The sequence below is a fragment of the Poecilia mexicana genome, unplaced genomic scaffold (assembly GCF_051168715.1).
Source record: "Poecilia mexicana isolate PSO_F unplaced genomic scaffold, ASM5116871v1 scaffold_4, whole genome shotgun sequence".
Lineage (NCBI taxonomy): Eukaryota > Metazoa > Chordata > Actinopteri > Cyprinodontiformes > Poeciliidae > Poecilia > Poecilia mexicana.
The window spans coordinates 4,884,462-4,905,736 of NW_028263373.1; the positions used below are offsets into that span (position 1 = coordinate 4,884,462).

At 38.2% G+C, this 21,275-nt stretch overlaps 1 protein-coding gene across 3 annotated transcripts; it reads left to right on the forward strand.

Annotated features, from left to right (window-relative positions):
* The first annotated feature begins 54 nt into the window (after positions 1 to 54).
* On the forward strand, positions 55 to 4,829 carry dmrt2b (doublesex and mab-3 related transcription factor 2b). Of its 3 annotated transcripts, XM_088004841.1 has the most exons (5): positions 55 to 198; positions 284 to 409; positions 753 to 1,163; positions 1,958 to 2,060; positions 3,724 to 4,829. In XM_088004841.1, the coding sequence occupies exons 3-5, from the start codon at positions 966 to 968 to the stop codon at positions 4,557 to 4,559; spliced, it is 1,137 nt and encodes a 378-aa protein (XP_087860967.1). In that variant the 5' UTR covers positions 55 to 198; positions 284 to 409; positions 753 to 965; the 3' UTR covers positions 4,560 to 4,829. The 3 variants fall into 3 exon arrangements, with proteins under 3 accessions (XP_087860967.1, XP_087860966.1, XP_014824825.2); XM_088004840.1 differs by lacking the exon at positions 55 to 198 and having other exon boundaries at positions 206 to 409; XM_014969339.2 differs by lacking the exon at positions 55 to 198 and having other exon boundaries at positions 206 to 409; positions 753 to 1,142.
* The last annotated feature ends 16,446 nt before the right edge of the window (positions 4,830 to 21,275 follow it).

The following is a 21,275-nucleotide window of genomic DNA, read 5'->3' on the forward strand; positions in this document are numbered from 1 at the left end:
AAGTACCCTAGGCCAGCAGGGGGCCTTCAGCGGGCGCTCAGTTTGCTTGTGCCTTGGGCCAGCTCCACCCAGCCCCAGTCTACCTGCTTTAAATAAACTCGTATGGGAAACATTGGCTCCCCAATAATTGTGGCCTTCAATTGACATGTACTGTTAGCAGCGATCCCAGGTCCCTGAAACACGAGAGGCGCTGGGAAGGTGGGCAGGGCAGCGCAGGTAGAGGCTTTTAAAAGGAGAGGGACTCGTTCTTCCACTGAACGCGGGTGTTCCTAAATCTTTGCAGGTGGGTTCTGCCGGGAGCTCGGCATTGCGGCCGAGCTGCTTCTTGGAAAAGGGCGTCAAAGAGCAGCTGAGGCAGGCTCGACGTTTGACTGCAACGTTTCCACTCTGAAAAAGCCTCAACGAGCTGGTGAGGGAAATCTTCCCATGGGTATCCGGGTTAGTGTGGGAATTTGGATTCTTGTTTGGAGATCCAGGATTACATTTTTTTTCCGATTAGTTTTATTGCTGATAGAAGTTGACTGGTTTGTTTATTAGCCCCTGTATGAGAGGATGAATGTGATTTGCATGTGACTGTTCTGTTTTTATAATGTATAATATCTTAATTTTTTTTTTAAAGAATCTCTAAACGCATGCTGTTTTTGATTATTTCTATACTGCTTATAGTAGCTTATTATCTCGCTGCGTTTTGTTAAAATATGCTCAATAAAACTCCATGGATTAAAAAGTAGAACTCCCCTCTCCTCTCACAGATTGTCCATACAACTGAACGAAGGCCTGCAGCTGAAGACAACAGCAAAAAATAAAGAGCTAAAATCTGGAGGAGTTTTTGACGCGACCACCTCTGACGGATGCGCCGGTAAGCGACGCAAATCACAGCTGCGGCGAGAGCGAAGGAGAGAACCAAAAAAGTGGCTGCTACGCCAGAGTCTGCGGAGGGCTGCGAGCAGAAAGCTCAGCGCAAGATGACCCGCAGCCCCAAATGCGCCCGCTGTCGAAACCACGGCGTCGTGTCGTGCTTGAAAGGCCACAAGCGCTTCTGCCGCTGGAGGGACTGCCGATGCGCCTGCTGCCTGCTGGTGGTGGAGCGCCAGCGCGTCATGGCAGCGCAGGTTGCGCTGAGAAGGCAGCAGGCTGCCGAGGTGAGAAGAGGGCATGGACAGGTCAGTGGATCCCAGATGATAGAGAAGGAGGTGGGGGGGGGGGGGGCTCTGCAAACAATCAGCGGGTGGATTGTATGAGATGTATATTATGTGAGGACAATATAAATTGTGCGTCAAGAAAGGAATAGAATAAAAATGTGGTGAGAAACCGAAAGAGCTCAGAAAAAAAGAAAAAAAATGAACTCGGAATTTGATAAAGTTGTCCTTTTATTTTCTCTGTATTTTCTTCAGTCACATTTTGCACATCAGTTAAACCTCCATTAATATACAGATGCTTATATAATGGGGGATGTTTTGTTACTGTGCTGCTGTAACAAGTACATTTCCCCAATGTGGGATTATTATTCTATTCTAACAGAAGTTTTAAACTGCATTTCAAATTAGCATTTGTGCATTGAAATCTACTAAGAAAAATATTTTCAAATAACATTTGGCAGAACACATCAAAAAGACCAGCAATTTTTTTAAGACTTAAGGCAATTATCTCTCTATTTATGAAATGCAGTGTTTTGTTTTCAACTTGACCAGTGCAGATAAAAGCTCGAGAGCAATTCACTTTACACATACACACATAATATGTAATCAGATGCAATTTATTTAGGAAAATAGCATGAATGTGTGTTTTCAGCGGAAATTTAAATATTGTACATTTATGTCAAATACCAAATAATCCTAATGATTTCTGTCCAGTGTCTTAAATAATGGATTCCTCATCCTAATTGCCCCTAGAAGGGTGCCTTTGTAAAATGCAATTATGTCCAGATGTCTGATTCTTGTTCACCTTTTTCTCCCAGGGTAAAAAGGGGGTCAAGTGTTCAGCTCCATTGAGGAGAACAGCATATCAGTGTTTTACCAAAGCAGCTGACTCAAGCATTGTGGCTAAGAGCCACCCGCAGGGTAAAGTATAATTAACACCCCATTACTTATTCACATTTTCCTTTTCTCAGGAACTTTGTTAGAAAGTGCTTTTTGTCTGCTTTTGAGTACACTTTTAAATATTTGCCTTCCCTCTCCGTGGGTTACATTAACAGAAATTAAAGGTTGACTAACAACTATCTATAATTCACCATTTGTAAATTTAACTCGGCTTACATTCTTGTGCTTGCTGCTCCTCCGATGGTCAAAACCAAAGTGAGTCACTGTCATAGTTCACATGATGTGGCCTTCAAAGTATTTAATGTGTAACAAAACCTGATGGATTTCTGTTGGGGGCTTTCAAATTTAGACTCATTATAAGGATTAGTCTAAATTCAAGCCATCTGTACTTCACAGTCTGTGATGGTACCATAAACTTTGATTCATTTTAATGTGAACTGATGTGCTGGGTCAACAAGGTGGCACATATCCATAAAGAGAAAGGAAAGTCATGCATTGTTATTTGTATTTTATACAACAGTGTTGAATGCCTTTATATGCTGTCCATTTGCTCTCATACTTTGACATAAACACCGGTACGACCTTTAGTATTCAGAAGACCCCTAGTAAATGCGTCCCAAGTGGGAAAACTGATCTCAGGAAAAAGGAAACTGTTTTATGAAGAATTCAGCAGTATGTTTGAGAACATTAGTAACCCAACGGCATCATCAAGCTGATGATCAACCACAGATCAGGGATGTAGTTGCAGAGTAATTTAAAGCAGATTTAGCTTTTAAAACAGTAGATCAAGCTTTGTACACCTCACAGAGCACCGTCTAATGAATCATCGCTAATTGGGCAGAGAATGGCACAGCGTCAAACCTTTCAAGACACAGAAATCTATCTGCAGACAAACTGTGCAAGCAAAACAATATTCAGAGATATAGCAATCTGCAGCTAAGGTGGAAGAGTTGTGGACTCCTTTGACAAACGGTGGTAAGAAGCAAGCTACTGTTGAATCTAAGCTCAAGTGGTCCAGTTTGCAATTTGCTAAAAGCCATGAGGGGAACACAGTAAACCTGTGGAAGAAGGTACTCTGGTCAGATCAACCCATCGCTGAATTTTCTGGCCTAAATGAAAAATTCTGTATGTCGTTGAAATTAACACTGCATATCACCTGGAACAAACAATCCCAGAAATTCAGACTCCCTCCAATAAATCTGAGCTTGAGCAATGAAGCAAAGAAAGATGGGCAAAAGTTTCATCTTGTAGATCCATACAGCTGTAGTTGAAAGATTGTTCTACAAAGATTTGACTTAGGGAGGCTAAATTCATATGTAGGCTTTTCAAGTCTTTGCCAGGTTGGCTGCAAACCTCTGGTTTCTAAGTGTACCCCTGAAATACAATTCATAAAGGCTGCCAAGACATTTCCATTTGCCCTCTCCATACTCCTCCAGAACAGCTAGGACACCCTAACCTTTGAAACATGGGGGAAAAGGGCCAAGAATGAGGCACTAGGAGGGAAATCAAATGCAGATTAATTCGTGTTGTTCTCTCTCCAAAGTGAAAATGACAGCACTAACCAACCGCCTGATTAAACTAACAAACAACACAGTAGTGAAACTTAAGCTGATTAGATGGAAACATGGTGTTCTTTACAAAATGGATGTGTAATAGCAGAATGTGGCTTTGCTCCTATGTTCAGGGCTAAAACATCTGATGACCTCAGAGGACGGTGTGTCCAGTTGGTCTAAGCAGCGCCACCAAAGCCACTTCCCGTGCCCCTCCATCAGCGCCCGCATGAGGAAGAGGAGAGCCTTTGCAGACAAAGAGCTGGAAAATGTGATGCTGGAGCGCGAGTTAAGACAGAAAGAGCTGCAGAGCGAAGTTTCCTTCTCTCCCTCCGCTCTCATGCCTGTACTCCATCCTCTACCTCTCCCCGTCTCCCCATGCCTCCGCTGCTGCTCCACCAACAAGGACTCTTCCTCTGCAGGGACTTCCAGCTGCGTGCCTGTATATAAATATAAGCAGCTCTGCGACTGTGGCCTCCAGTTTTATGATTTCTTCCACCTAAAGAGTAGGCGCTCCACAGGAGACCACTATGATGATGACTTTTTATCAACCCAGAGCTCAGCGCAGCACAGGGAGGATAAAGAGGCACAGAATGGTTGGAGAGACTGTGGGAAGAGAGGCGAGCCAGAGCCAACACCCCCAGCATCACAGCAACGACTCAAAACCGATAACGGCGTACCGTGCATCTGCTTTGTCAAACCGAGGTTAAAACAAACAGAAACAATCAACTTAGATCATTTTTCAACATCCAGACTCTCAACGTTTGGATCAGATCTGCCTGTTCTAAATGAATCGGGTGTCCCGGCTCACAGCAGGACTTTTGATTCCAGACATTTAGCAGGAAGAGGCTGGAACACGGGGCCTCCTTCCACCGAAGCAAACCCTTGTTTGGACTTTGTGGAGGGTTCTCATCGTGGCTCAGTGAGGACTCCGCTGCCTTTTTCTGTGGAGGCTCTGCTGAGAGCCTGACGGGCAAATGGAAAGTCAGTCTAAGTGCACTTTGCAATATGAGAACTTGAATTTAAAGCTATAAATATAATAACTCCAATCCATGCAACACGTATGCATAATTTAAATGTAAGACATATTTTTGCAATTCTGTATATAGTGCTGCATAGTACTTATTAAAGATAAATATTTTTGGTTACCATAATTTCATGTAAAAATCTGCTTTGGCTATATTTCTGAACACCAATATCTCATCCTCCTATGCAGTGCAATAAAAATATATCAAATCCAGTTGTGTTTTACTAATATCTGCTCATGCTGCACCAATACAAAAGAAACCTTATAAAACTTAAAGCATCGCAGCTTTGAATTGCGCCGTTCATTTATGATGTGGTTTGTGGATCAGAATTCAAATGTGGATTTCTGTTTTACTGTTCCTTGAAAAGCTCTCTAAAATGATTAAAAGAGCCCAAAATAGCTCACAAAGCAGGTGGGTTATAAATCCAGTGATGAGGTTTTTTCAACGTTATTTAAAGAGCATGAATATTTTACCAGAAGATTTCTATAGCAGCTTTTCCAGTTAATTTTTCTTTGTTTTCAAAATGACACTGGTTGTCTAAAAGTCAATAATCACACAACATACTGTTTGATGTTTCATGAAGTATAATTTCCTACATCTAAAGACTGAGAGAAGGTGGGAAATTGAACCAGTGTTGCCTAGGCGACATTGTTCTTTATTTTTCGCCGCTGCTGACGCCAGTTGAGTTTGTTTGAGCATGCATTTGATTTGTATCTGCTTTTCTTACTCTTTCTCTCCTCCAGCTTTTTGTTCTGCTGCGTTATCTCCCAGAGATGGAGGTCAGATACTTTTGACAACTCTGGACCTTGTGGCGTCAACACTGAGGGCGATAGAGCAGTCTTTGTTTGTGAAACTCTACCAGCATATCGGAGCGTCTCGCTCCTCATCTTTTGATAAGCGCACAAGTAAGACTCAAGTGGCACAAAGGAAAGCGAGGATGTCAGGATTAAAGATTTGAATGCATCTCTTTGTGTTTGTGTGTTTTAGTATTTGTGTCACCTTGAGAATATTAGCACAACTACGAAGCGGGATGTGATTTCCAGCTCTCACTTGATTGGTAAAATGATTGGTGACAGTGATTAAGAGAATAACGCAAATGGCTTACAGCAGTACTTAAGTACTGTGTGTGGTGTTTCAACCAGTAGCAACCCTGCTTTTACATTGCGCTCACGTTCACCTGTTCTCATTGGGATTATGTCAGAGTTAGATTGCTGATCTACAGAGTTTGGGATTTTCACCAGATTATTTATGTTTTTGTCTGTTGGTGTGGGTCACATTACTAATAAAACAAGCTCAAACCTGTGTTTGCACCCAAAACTTCCTCTCACCTCCTACCTGTCGTCACCCTCTCCTTATGCATTCCTGGTGTTCATTCATTCATCGGGCTGCATTTCCATTTCAGGCAGATTGATTTCAGTCATTCGGGATAGAAAAGCTACGCTTTGACTTTTCTCTGCAATTCTGATATCTATATTTGCAGTTTTAAAACCATGTGGGCCGTTATAGAGAAAGGAGAAACAAAATTTAAAAAAAAATCAAAACGTCACTTCAAACTACTTCCCTCCTTTTTTACAATCCACTCCAAAATATTTTAATAACGTTACTGCAGATGAACATTTTGTTCTGTACATAATACATAAAAGCCTACACATAAATTTGTTGTCGGGTTTTGGTAATGAAAAACAAACATGAAAAAGACGCAGTCACTTTTTATACTTCTCGAATCTGGAAGAAACTTCCAGAAAACTGCAATCATGCTGAGTTCCTTTAAATCAATGCAGCAAACCCATTTGTTTACAGTTATCTTTGATTAATAATAACTGGATCATCAATTTTATTCTGTATTCAAACTTTTCATTGGTTTCCTTCATTTTAATCACAACAATGTAATTTTCTCGCTAAATTAATAAAATGATGTGTCTTTCCCCATTGCCTTTATTTTCTTCCACACCTTTCACTGTTTGAGTTTTCAGTGAGCTGAATCAAAACTCTTCATTCAAAGGAGTGTTCCACGGGACTCTGAGCTCAGACCAGGACCTGACACTGCCCAGTCGCTCTGCTTGTTTGGTATGATCAGACGACTGCCCCTCTCAGACAGATCATCAGCAACATTTAGTATCAGGATTCAGTGGAAAGCCTTTGATCGTCCTGCCAGCTCCGCCTTGCTGCGGACTAAAAGCGGACTGAAAGCCTACGTCTTGGCATGGGCAAGGTCATTTGCCTTGGCACTTCTGACGGAGACACAATCGGAATTCAATGCTTGTTGGTATGGGATTGTTGAACAGAAAGAAGAACTTTCTCTGTGAAGAGACAGTTCACAGAGAGAAACTGCATTCTGCAGCAGAGGAAAGTTATTTTTAAGAATTTCAGTTAAAAATAATCTTTGTCACAACAGAGACAAAAAGACACATTTTTAAGTTGCTCTGTCTACAAGAGTAAGTACTTTGGCAAGTAGCAACAAAACTTTACTTTTGTTGCTACTTGTAGGTCACTAATAATGTGACCTACAAGCAGCACATTTGAAGATTAAATATCACTAATCTGCACGTTCTCATACTTCAAAGCTGCATCCTGTGGGATATGGGTGTGATTTTTATCAGAACATGAAGAAGATTATAATGAAAGTCTGTTTTCATATCTTATACTGGTGATTGTTTTGGTATGTTGAGTTGGCTGTGAATTAAGATGCCCTGAGCTCCCATAACAGTTTAGTTTGGAGTGAGTTTTGAGTTTGCAGAGACTTTTGAATAGTTTTACAAAGCAGTACCTCTTACTTCTATCCGCAACATGCCAGGATAACGTTGTGGGATGTTGTTGTACGACCATGTTTGAAGCAATCCTACCTTCATAGATGTGGGTACTCCTTTTTTCTCTTTTCTTGATTTCTGGTTTAAGGAGGATAACATTGGAATAGGTTCAACAAATATAATAACACATAAAAAATGTACTAATATTTTATATACTCATTTAACAAACTATGTAAAACTCATAATATTGTTCCTTGGTAAGAAAACAGTCCTGTTGCCAAAGTCCACTGCAAGCATAAAGCTTTCAGAGTTATAGCTGAAGATAGTTTCCAGTGTTCATGTATTTCATTATAAATTAGAATTTAAGTATTTTATCAATCTCATTTTTGAAGGTATACAGCAAAACATATCTAATACTATGTAAGCTGCAGTGGAATTCAAAACTGTAAACACCACTGTTAAATATTATGATTGTTATATTGTTATATTGATATGTCACTTCAAAACTTCTTGACTTATCATATCATTTAATCTGTTCTATATTTCAATACAACACATGTGGTTACACAATACTTTTCTGAAGTACATCTGTTCTTGTGCTTAAATCTGCCATCAATTGCATTTAATTTTGATAAACTGAAATTAATTCAACTGTCCTAGTTTTTTTTTATTTATTTTTTATTTTTATTTTTTTTTTAATACAAGTTTAACTCATTCAGTTAAACCTATAATTAATGGAGAAGTAGCAAAGGATCAGAGGGATCTCATTGAACAAAGGTATCATTAGGAAAAGTGTAAAACATCATTTTATCAAGTTCCACATCATTAATCATAAAGTGGCACAGTGAAGACATTCATCAGTAACTGATGGAAATTAGGGGCAATACAATAACTGGGTGATTCTTTAAAATTATTTTACAAAAAATGTAAGAAGGATTGAAGGAGCAGCAAAGATTTCCAACAGGAATTTGTGTGTGTGCAGGTGTGCGTGTGTGTATGTTCAGTTTTATGATGACAACCTCCTGCAGTCTTGTCTAGACCAGCGGATTCAAACTGCATTCCTTGAGGGCCAGAGTCCTACAACTTTTAGATGTGTCTCTTGTTCTACTGCCTCACTAGCATGCAGTAAAGCTCTACAGAGCTCTGGTAATAATCTAATATTGGAGCCAAGTGTGCTGAAGCAGAAAGACATCTGAAAGTGAGGACTGGAGTTTGAGACCACTGGTCTAGACTGCAAAGCAGAAACTATTTCTTGGTGATCTGGATGTCTTCTGCATTACAACAGATGAGGCCCTGATACATCCACCCATCTCCTAATCCAATGTACCATCACGGTTGAACATCATTTTTGTGCAGTTCACATTTTTCTAGTTGAAAACCATGACACAAAGGAACCGATTCTCAGTTTGGTCGCTTCACAGTCTACCACAAATACTTCCAGTGCAAACAAGACGTCAAGAAGATGTTAACAGAACCACATTGACCAGAAGCATCTATTACCATTGGAGATCCACTTTTCTATGAGTATACCACGAAATATTTTAAGGGTAAGGGCAGAATTGGGAGATAAAAAGAACTGATGCAATGACACAACTTGGCATTGGTTTAAAATTATAGTAAACTTTCGCACCAGTAGTTTTGATAATGTATTTTCAGAAGAAAAGAGCACTGAGCACAGACTGACACCTAGTTAGTATTTGATTAGCTATAAGAATAATTTCAGACTCTAGTAAATGTAACAGTGAAATAAGTTAGTTCTTGCAAGGCAAATCACATTTGCAGAAAGCAAAATCCTATTCCAGGAAAATCTCACTCTGCTTATACAAGAAAATCTGAAATAGCTGAAACTTAATCAGCTTCATGAAGAGGTGTCTTATTTTGAAGGCCCCAATGTATGTCTGCAGTTGACAGAACAGACTTATATTGAGGCTTTGCTTACAGACACAATAATAAAAATGTTCCTCAGTGTCTTGGAATAACCCTGCATTGGTACGCAGATGACTGTTGGTTGCACTGTGCAGCGCTTCCCCACTATTTATTTCAAGTATCATGCAACATTGAGTGGCATGGCTCAGAGCAGAGCTTTTGATCCATCTGCCAACTTGCAGCGCACTTTGAACCAGCTTTGCTACCCTGCCCTGCAACAGGCCTGCGTGCTCCCTGGTGCCTTATAGCCTGACTCATACTGGTGTAGGGTTTCTCTGCACTTGCCTGTGTGCGTTTGAAACATTGGCATGGCGATCTTGATTTGATTTGTGACCACAGGCCAGAAAGGCACGGCCTAAGTTAGCGCCGAATCCCGCTGATGCTACGCAATCACCTCTATTAGCTGATAAATTTACAAAAGCAAAAAGTGTCATTAGGTATAACCGAGCCTCAGCAAGGCCAACCTGTTTAAAACATCACCTTCACCAAAAAAAAAAAAAAAACAGTCTTCCATCGAACAGCCGGTTACAGATTTGACAAGCTGAGCTTTTAATCATAGTGACCTCCTCCAGCCAAAGGAGTGATTTATTTAGACTCTAGAAATCACTGCCAGGAGTCGTTCATCACTGTTTTATTTTTTCCTCCAAATTTCACAGTAGGATTGGACAGATTCTAAACTTATCCATCTTGATCCACAGAGATCATTCATTTTACTTTTTCCAAAGTCTGGACCACAATAGGAAGATATCTAGGGTCATTTCATTTGTAAGGGCAATGGATGGTCTAACAGATGGACAAACAAGACACAATCAATAGATCATCTCAGCAGACAATCAGTGTAAATCTGTCTAAGAATTACAGGGTGTTGTTGTGAATTGCAGGTCAAACTGCACAGTTGAGTCAAGAAGTATCTCATAAAATTGTCAACAAGTGGAAAAAGTTTCACTAACTCTCCAGTGATTGTTGTCTTTATGCAGAAATGACATAAATGTTCTCTAGATGAAGGATCAAACTGATTTCCAAAACAGTCAAATGTTTTTTAACTGATCCTCTCAAGAAAGGAGATATATTCTCTGTTGGAGCTGTTCTATAAAGTCACAGTGATGGCCATCAGACCTAAAAGTAACAGTAGTGCTTTAATAGAGAACAAGAGTCTGGTCTGGCCTTTGACATAAACATTCATAAATGACTGTAGTTGGCTTGCCATCTAACCACCGCTACCCTTCATTTAACAGAAGAACAAACATACAGCCTCTCAGTGTAAAGAACAGCTCTGTGTGTAATCGAGCCTGCCGTGGTTGGACAAGAAATTTCACAGCTTTAAAAACATCTTTGAAACAGGCAGTGTAGAGTTCTCTGTTGCACCTCCCCACTTACCCTCATCCTGTAGTATTAGGGATTTTCCACACATTGAAGTGTGTGTACAGTGTTTGTGTATGCTGGTGTGTGTGTATGTGTGTGTGTTTGTAGACCTTCTCTGTCGCTATTCCAGCGGCCTTGGGGACGACCGAGGGAGCCTGGTGTTGCAGCTGCGTGGCGATCCAGTTACCATCACATGGTGCTGTTTGGCTGCTAAAGAACTACCTCTGCAATATTAGAAACCATAGCAGACCACAAGACCCCACTTTTCTCTCACCTCCACGTCTCAATAGCTGTCTCTCCTTCTAAAGAAAATTATAGAACCGAGAAACAGAATGTGGCAGAATTGGCGTCCTGTCGCTGAGGTACTAAAGTGAAAAAGAAAACAACTTTTTACTTTGTTATTTATACTGTAATGATACTACAAGCTGTTAATTTCTTTAGTAATGGTTGGCATAATTACAATTTCAAACTACATTTTTAAAAGGTTTTGTTATAAATTGTGCTATGCTTTCCTTGTCCACAATGTATCCCCCCACACTTGGACATGACATTTGATGTTGAGCCTTTAAGGATCTTCTTTTTGGCCAAACACTTTGTCTTTGGCCTCGGACATTAAGAATGTCTCTATGAAAAGGTATTTCCCCTTGGTCCATCTGGAAAGGGCAATCTGGATTTTTATATTACTTTTGGAGAAATGGCTCTAACCCCTTCAGTGGTTTCTCGGGGTATATTGGTGCAGGGTTTGTTTCTCTGCACATGATGACACAGTCTTACCAGTTTCAGTCAGCATCCTCACAAGGTCTTTTGCTTTTCCTTTGGGACTGATGCACACACTTCACACCAAAAGGCATTTATCTCGGGGATGCAGAACCCACAGGACATTCCCATGACATTTACATTTTCTTTCACTTGTTTGGCAGAGAACTGCAGTAGCTGATACAGTTTCGAGGCACCTTGAACGTGGAAGTCCACAGTTCTCTCCATAATGTCTTGGCTGGTTTCAGTTTATGTCCCCTTTATGTTACACAAGGGAGCAGTTTGTTTGCAGTCACACATACTGTACTTTCAAAAGGTTACAACGCCACGTCATAAGGATTCCCCAACAATTTCAAAAGGATAATCTTAGTTTAAATTTGATAAAAGTGAAAAGAAATATCTCTAAGCCTCATGCTTTGTTTAGAAAAATTTAGTGTGACAAGAATTTTAATAGAAATATTATTCTTTGTTATGCTGCTACACTGCATTCCCAAATTATTTTTACTTTTTTGGTTGTCATAATTCATGGAGTTTTAATTAATCAGTCATGTTGGTTTTCTGTTTATTTTAATACATTAGCATTATTATTAGTGTTAGTCTGATTTTGTTTCTTCACTCATTCTAGTGTTTTTGCCTGCAGGTATTCTGTGCACATTTATCACCCACCCTCAGTTACCTCATAGTTAACTTTCACCAGCAGCTGCAATGCATTCTGATTCTGACTCACCTGTTCTTTGATTCCTGCAATCACTCAATCCTGCATGTTTAAGCCTCAGAGTTTTCTCTCACTATTCACTAAATTGTAGTTTTGCTCTTGCCCTGGTTATATGTTCAGATTTTCCTTTTGTCTAAGTTCGTAGAATTCTTAATTACTCAATCACCTTGCATGTCTTGTTTGCATTTGGATCCTCATCCAAAAATATTGCAACAATATAAAAGATGAAAGCATATTTCAGGAAAGAGAATTAAGAGTTAACTGCTAATAAATAAATTAAACCATTCCATTTTTAAATTTTTTTTCAGAAAATAAGTCAGCAAATCTGTGTTAATTATTCTGTGTCTCGTTTTAGCAATATTATACAGAATAGAGTCAGTTTATTAGATATCATGATGACAGACACTGGAAATAATAATGAAAAAAACAGTAGCTTTAGTAGGCTGGTAGAAACTAAATTTGAAATATATTAGGAATGCCTTCGGAGTTTTTTGGAAAACAGATAAAAAGTCAGCTAAAATTTATTAAGACTTTGAGTTTATGTATTTTCAGTTTTTCACGTCTTGTGTAGTTTCACATCTGTAGATTCCGTCAGGATTCCAGCTATGATTTGGTTCCAGCTATGATTTAAAGCATTTGGCTCTCACTAAAGCAAGAGAGCCCAGAATGTTTGTGCAGGTGGAGTTAAAAATGGTGGCAAGCTCCTCAGCATTTAAGTTAAAGCCATCACCCATAGAAAAAAAAGGATGTTAGAGTTGGAGGTGGAGGAGTTCAAAACATGGGAGCAATGTGTGAGAGCACGAGTTTTAACTGGCAAGGAAGCAAAAAATTCAGGTAGATTTGTTAGGCAGTGTGTTTATGCAGCAGTATGTTCCTACTACATAAACATTTATTAAAATCAAAGACAGTTTGGTTATTTTTCCCCACCCTGGATCTGTAAAACTTTGCTGGTTCAAATGTAATTGAATGATACAACTGTAAAACATTTTCTTTTGGTTTCTTTTTGTCTATTTTTCTGTTAATACTCAGCGTAGATGTGATTGAGTAAGTTAATTAGGCATGTTAATAAGCATTGTGCTTCTACTTAAGCCTGCAGAAGCACATCAGTCATGGTATGATGCTCTGGCTAATGACTGATGTATAATGATGATGATGATAATTGTTTGTGTTTATTGTAAAATGGATAAATAAAAAAGTCTTCTTCCGCTTATTCTCTTCTTAATACTGGACTGAATATTTAATGGGGTGTATTAATTTTTAAATGACTGTACATATTATGATTTTCTTTATGGTTGTTTTTATAATTGAATTAAAACATTTTTGTTACATGAGCTCCATGAACCTTTAGCATAACTTATACAGATGTTATTTTTTTCTGTACAAAAATAATGAATGCCAAGTAACTTTACAGGAAGAATGGTAATGCCAACATTAATGCAGAAAGAGCCCTGACTGCTAACACTATTAAAACAATATTTACCCAGCTTGGGTCAGACTTTTTTCTGTTGAAAACTGAGCAAATCCAAATTTAAAGAGTCCCATTGACCACATTCTGACGGCCGTTTATCCAATATCTCCAAAAAAACATTCATTTTGATGCCTACACTCCTTGTATGCTAACACATTGGAACTGTATTACAAGTGATTGATTATCCTGGAAAACTATAAGGAGTTTGAGCTGCAATGAAACAGGTTTTATGCAAAGTTCACAGACCCCTAGGAGTAACTTTACCACAGAGAGGCAGCAGAAGGAATTCAGGGAAATGCGTTGGGTTAAGATGGCTTGATAACAGAAACCCTGGAGTCCAGCACAACCTGCCAAGAACAGCAATATGCTAAAATAAAAAAAACCCCAAAAAAACACTTTTACTGTCAGCTAAAATAAGATTATTGTCAGCGGCAAACCACTAAATCGCATATGTGCCTCAACGTAACTGATTAGTATCACAGAGCAAAAAGGCATGTAATTTAGTCAGATAACATTTAAACTACACACAGAGAAAGTGAAAAATGACTATTTTTCCAATGGACGATGTCTTAAAACTGCTTATGTTAAATATAGCAAATCAACAATTTATGATGAGAGCAAATTTAACAATGTCAATTTTTCTTTTCCGTTTTAAAATAAATCCAGTCTCTTGATATGACTGGATAAAGAGAATCCCTTTACTTCACTTTTTGTTCATCAAATATTGCATAAACCCTTTTCTTAAATATTATTATTTTATAGTAATACTCTATTTTGATAGAGTATTATTATTTAGTATTAAGGGTTTAAAGTGCTTTATGGTCTAATTTAATGTGGTTACTTTAATCTTTATATGCATGTAAGACCTGGCTCCAAAAGGATGATAAACTGATCAGAATTTATGTTAAATGCTTTTTTTTAATAGTTATTTACTTTAGCAGGGTTTCAGATTGGCTGCATGCAGACCTGCTCTGAGAAAGATTTGTTTCTGGGGTCCATCTGTTGTGACACTGGGGTGTTTTGTTTGTTTCGTATGATTGTTTTGATTTTCAATGAAGATAAGAATGGCCTGTGGTGATAGATGTGTTTTCTTGTGGATCAGTAGTTTAGTTGAAATCGACAGAGGATGAAACATGCAGACCGATTCAGAATGCACAGTAAATGGTAGGTCTGGAGAGCGAGGCTTGTAACCAGGGCTCTTGCAGCTAACCCTTACGAGCTACACCACTGCTAATCGGTCTCTTGACTAACATGATGCATCTTTATAGCAGCAAATGCACACACAACATGTACGCATGTAAGTGCAAGTGAGAGAGTGTTGTACTTTTGTTTAGTTTTTTTTTACTATCCCCATAGAGCTAACATTCCTCCATTCAGATGACTAAGTGATTGATTTGCTTTAGTGCATGTCTGAGTTAATACATAAAAACTGTAACATTAGAACTTCTGGCCAATATCCAGAGCAATGTTGACTTTCAGCTCATAACGTCTTGGGTGATGAATTTTAGTTTAATGATTGTTCATGAATCGTTCCAATACCAATCTAAAGTTACATAGGAAACAACAAGTTGCAGAGAGCGTGAGGCACCATAAATCTTAAATTCCTGGATAACTTTTTTAATTACATTTTTAAGAGGAGCAAAACGGGATTTGCCACATGGATACACCAAAAAATAAATATTCAGAAAGATACACGTCTGGTAATTAATCAATTGTTCTTGTGTATGCACACGAGCTGAGACAAAAACAGAACACAATAAGGTCTGAATTTATAAACTTAATTAATTTTAGTAGTTGACATTAATATTTTATCATCTTCTGAGCAGACAAGAGGATTTGGATCTTGATGATCCAAACATTTTTGAAAATATTCTGTGGACTGAGAGGACAAAGGCAAAACCTTTCTCAAAGGTCTGTGTCTGGTTACATCTTGTTTAAGAATAAAGCATAAAAGAAAAAAAAAATCATAATTCTTGGCATCAAATATTGTGGTGTGATGGTCTTTGGCCAATTTGTTGCTTCAACACCCAGATAACTTGCCATAATCAATGGAATGATGAATTCTACTCGGCATAGTGAGGTTTATGACCTTTAACTCGTTCATGCCAATCTGTTTTTAAATTTAAGCCGTAAAAACTAGGATTATTCCCATTAGTATTTTTTTTATAAAGTTTTATAGTGTAATGTTTTTAAAATTACTCCTATGTAGACTGTTTTATTAGGTATCAAATTGGCTAAGTGTTAAGAAAACTAACCAATCCCTGGGTATTCCAAAATATATGTCCAAAGATGTATTGCTGAAATGTAAAACAGAAAAACAACAAAAAACCAAAGTAAGGAGTACTTCAGAAATGTCTGATCTGAGCCATGTCTCAGGCTTACACAATTGAACCAATTAAAAAATACTATATACAGGAAGTGGCATTTTGGCAGATAAAAATGCCTTGTTGATATCACATAGATTAACTGGATTAAGATGATAGAAACCTGGGATTATGACTAGTTGTTACAACCAAGATGCCATCTCTGAAAGCCCAGCAAATGTTAAGAGTAAATGGATTTATAAACATGGCAAGGGAGTCTTCTTGTCCATTGCAGCTGACCAAAGTCATCCCTTCCTGACCACTCTGTGCCCATTTTCTGATGGTTATTTCCAGCACAGTAATACACCATGTCAAAAGCCTCCAACAGTCTAAAACCAGCTTCTTGAACATAATGAGCTGAAGTACTCCAATGGCTCTGGATTTGGGTTGTGGTGGAACATTTGTATTATGGATGTGAAATCCACAAATCTGCAGCAAATGTATATTGCTATGTCAGTTTGTATCAAAATCTGTAGAAATAAATATTTCTGAATGTTAGTGAGTCTATAGCTTAAAGAATTAAGGCAGTTTTGAAAGCAAAACTTGGTTTAGGCCACTACTAACAAAGCATATCTTAATAATAAAGTAGCTTCAGTAGCTTGGAAGAAATTCAAAGTGCTTCAGATGATCAATTATCTCTATTCTCAAAAGCAGCAGTTTTTGTGATGCTGATGCAAAGTAGCTCTTGTTTGCAGTCCCCATATTGTTCTATTTCTTTTTTCTGCATGATCACGTAAAACAATGTAGATATGCTCTCTTCTATGATTTGTTATCTCTTAATATGTCTTTGACTCCTTGCTCATTGGTTGCTTAGCAGTAGAAGATCATTGGGGAATCTCTTCAATGTCCCATGAGGCGAAGCAGTGACATCAAGCACATCTCAAATGTTGCTCTTCGTTAACCTACAGCAATTAGTCTCATCAAATAACATGCTAATCATTTGCCTCCACGATTTTTTGTGAAAGTTGTAAAAACTAATATTTTTCACCGCTGTAATAAGTTGGTTTTCCATCACCCTATACACACATATTTTGCCTCTTCACTCTCTCTTGGGAACTTATTGTCTTTCTTTAGCGTTTTTCTGTAAAATGTGTTTCTTCATAGTATTATGTTACGTCAAACTTAGTGAGGCAGACTTGTTGAATTGCTTTGTTGCTTTTTCAGAGATATGAAACAGTTTTGAAGTGTTGACTAAATTGTTACAAAGTGCAGGCATAGTGCTGCACAGTATTTTTCAGGTCTCTGTGGAAGAAAATATATACAGGTCTGATGGTAAGTAGAAAAAACGGATCTCAACAGTAGGATCTAAAAAAATCTGAATGTTTCATTTTGAATTAGTTCTGATGCATTAAGTAATCTCTTAGTATTTCTAAGATGTAATTAACTTTGTCAAGCAGTTGTTTTCTAAGTGCCTTTTCTTACAGTCTATAACTTCTTCTCTGAAAATGTTCTTAATAGTTTAACATGTTCGGAACACAAGTTGCATTCAGTCCAAACATTTAAAAGCAGATGATGGCGTTTATTGTTCCGCTAATATAAAATCCACAGACAGTGTGACAACAACAGGGAGCAGAGAGCTGTCAGCTGCTCAAGTTACCGATGAGTCAAAGGGGCCGTTATTGGCCAGTACTCATAGTCGGATCAAGACATCCAATTTGAAACCTCAGACAATCCTTTTGTTAGCATGCTCCATGTCAACATGACTCTTTACCCAGAGATCCCAGCAGTATTTCTCCTTTTTAATCCACACACTCTTTCTCCTTTACAACCATTAAGCTGAGACCCCATTTTTTGAGGCTAAACAAACACCCTAACCCTAACCTCAATCAGCCATCCTGCACGCTTGTCACTGATGGATTTTTCTCTCCAAAATGTTGCTCTGTAACATAAGCTAGTCTGTCTTGTGTTTTCACTTCAAACAAAGCTATTAATCACAGTAATCGCCCTCAATTAACCTTCTCTACCAGATGCTCAGTCTCCATGTCACACTGGTAACTGTTCACTCAGTCCTTCATGCAGTCACCTCTGCCAAACAGGTGATGAATTACTACGACAAAGCAATCTGCGCCACAGGCTAATTCACCTAATATAACCGCTTCAAGTGACGAAACATTAGCCTGAGGTAAAACTGTACAGACAGCCACAGGGAGGACAATGAAGATCTACGATACAAAAGGGCAAAAACATGTGTTCAAACCTGTGAGAAGCCACATGCACAAAGCTTTACCGCATACTGTGGCGTTTAAAATCTGCTTGCTGGATTTAGGAAGATGAGGAATCCCTGAGGGTAAAGAAACACAAAACACTTGAGTTTTGTTGCAACAAGATGAACAGCTTTGCTTTCTGAATGTTTTCAGGCAGTTCAGTTTTCATCTTGCACAAGAGAAGTTCTGATAGTCCTAGAGGGAAAACTAAAGTCATGAGAGTATAGGGACAAAGTAAAATGTCCAAATAATAGTTTTTTTAGCACATGTACACATTAAACAGTTGCTGAAATGTTTAAATAAATTATCTGCAGCCATTTTTTGCCTTGGTTACTTGTACCCAGTGCTACTTTACAAATAAAAACGTAAGAAATATTGTTTTTTGAAATCAATGTAACAAAAACTGAGAACAAAAAAAAATGTTTGTCAATCATACTCTTCAGACTTTGCTTCTCTTTAATTCTGAAAATAATCTACTACAAACTACAAAACTGGTCTCTTGCTCTCAGAGTCTCCACCTACTATTTAGCAAAAGTAGTTTTGTACTATTCAGATTACGAAATACATGCAATCTACCAAGGCTAATCCAATGATATTCACACTCTGGGAATGTTTTTTTATTTATTTATTTTTTTTTTTCAGGAAATTGCATGAAACCACTCAGAAGTTCTGTGCAAAAAACTAGGGTCACAAACAGAAAGTAAAACCTAACATTATGCTTTGACCTGAACAGATGCTGGTAGAAAAATAATTTGCACTTTTGGTCATTTCAAGCCCAATGTTTTCAGTGGGACTGCTTAGCACTTCAGGACTACAAACAACTTAATACTCACCAGCTGTCTTTAATTGTTTTAAAGGCTGCAATAAATCAGATTTTGTAAATGGTGAGTAAGCCAACCCAAACAGAATTAAGAACCACAATCTAAGGTTATAGGGGATAATTTAATGTAAGAAAATGTATTATTAAATGAGAAATTAGGACTTTTTTCACAATTATTTCTCTCCATTATTTTTTTAAGTAAGGTTTCAAGTATCTAAGTCAAACTTTCATTTATTGATCAAAACTTAACAGAAAAATAAATAAATCTGCTTTAATATCTGTACATAACATTAATATCTATAGTCCTGAGTTTCTGCATTTAGAAAATGTCACATTGTTAAAAATTTTATTTAGTTCAAAACAAAACAGTCTTATCCTTTAGCAAAAATCACCAAAGGCAGTAAAATAGAGTATAATAGTCTTTAAATTATACTGTAGATTTTGTGCATCTTTTTAGTGAATTAAATTTTAATTTCTAACCCCAATTTGTATAAAAATTTCAGGTTTGTTCCACTTAACTCTTGAGTCACAGTTGCCAGAGCCTGGATGTCGGTGGCACCTTTTCAACAAAGTTTGTGCTGATGTTCTGCTGCAGCTTTGCATTAGCTGGATCACCACATATGACACCAACCGTGCTCGCTGACAGCGAGCAACACAAGTGCAGATCTCATCAGGCACAGTTGTAGCTGTCTCTGGGTTGTATCCAGAAAGAAAACACACGTTGCCTTGTGTTCGCTTTCTTTCTCACACAAAGACTGGAATTCAGAATGGAGGAGAATCTGGGTCAACAAAACAGAAGAGGACTTAGTTTAGACACAACATCCTTGGTTTAAATGGTAAATTAGAGATGAAAAACAGAACTTCCTTAATATTGATTTCTCTTAGGCAGCTAAAAAAATAAAAATAGCAACTTCAGTAGCAACGAATCTGCAAAAACAACCAATCAAAGCCAGGAGGATGGCCTTAGCATCATAAATGTATCAGCAAACTTGTAAAAAAAAAATCCCAGTTCAAATCTGTTTTCCAACAATAACAGATATTCTAGCAGAGATCTTTTCAAGTCCATTTCAAAATGGATTTCATGTGTGAAAACTGAGTAAATTCAACGTGACCTAATCTGGCTTAATATGGTCACCACTGTTTTCCATCAAATTGATGAGTTGGTAAGAAATAAAGCTCTAACAGAAAAGCTTCACTCATCACAAATTAACAGCGTATCCACACACAGGCAAAAGAAGGAAATAAAAAAGATGCAAAGACTGAGAGACAGAGCAGTGGAGGGATTTAGTACCGTGTCTGTCTTCACTGTGTAGCCACTTATTACAGAGGAGCCCTTCCATCTGTAAATTTCCACTTAGAGAAGGTATGTTTCCAAGCACTAAATCACCACCCTATAGCGACTCACTGACACCCAAATGAAAGTGATCGGTAAGTGCATAAACGGCAGGAATAAACTCACTCAGCTGAAAAACTGACAGACAAATGAGAAAACAGAAAAGTGTCGGGCCTGAAAAATGTGTCAATTTCCTCTTTGAAAATTAGAGAGTAATATATTTTGTGGGTCGAAGACTAGCACCAAAAAAAACACACACCCTGTTTTCATGCTCTGTTTCACTTTCAAAAGGTTCAGGCACCAGGAAGGTAACAACATTTTGAACAAATGAGGCTGCATCAAAGCGCACAGCGTGGATTTTATCTGACTTGTTTGCTCTTCTTGTCTTGTTCTTACAATTCCCACTGTCTTTTAACCAAAGTGAGAGGACTTTTATGCTAAAACTCACTAAAGCCTCATGCAAAAATATTATATTCTGTGAAAAATGTCTGTGCATACCTTATTATCTTGAGATATATTTATAGAATACACTAAAAACCCAGTTGAAGGCTAGCAAATATTAATGGGGAGTCTTTAAGTAAATAAAGGTGGTTGGACACCCAGAACATGTTGGATTGTTCTGGCTCTCCCTTTAAACCAGTGGTGCCCAAAGTTGGACCTTGAGGGCCGGCATCCTGCATGTTTTAGTTTTCTCCCTGGTCGTAGTAACAACCTTTTCAGCATGTCAGAGTTCTTCTTAGGCCTCTAATGAGCCATCATTTGATCCAGGTGTGTTAAAGCAGGGAGAGAACTAAAACATGCAGGATGCCGGGCCACGAGGACCGACTTTGAGCACCACTGGTTTAAATAAACAACCACTGTGCCTCTGAGTGCTCCACTGACGCTTAGACATTGAGATCTGATAGACATTCTGAGGTAAATTAAAACATTTAAATGGCAACTTGTGAAATCAAAATCAATTTGT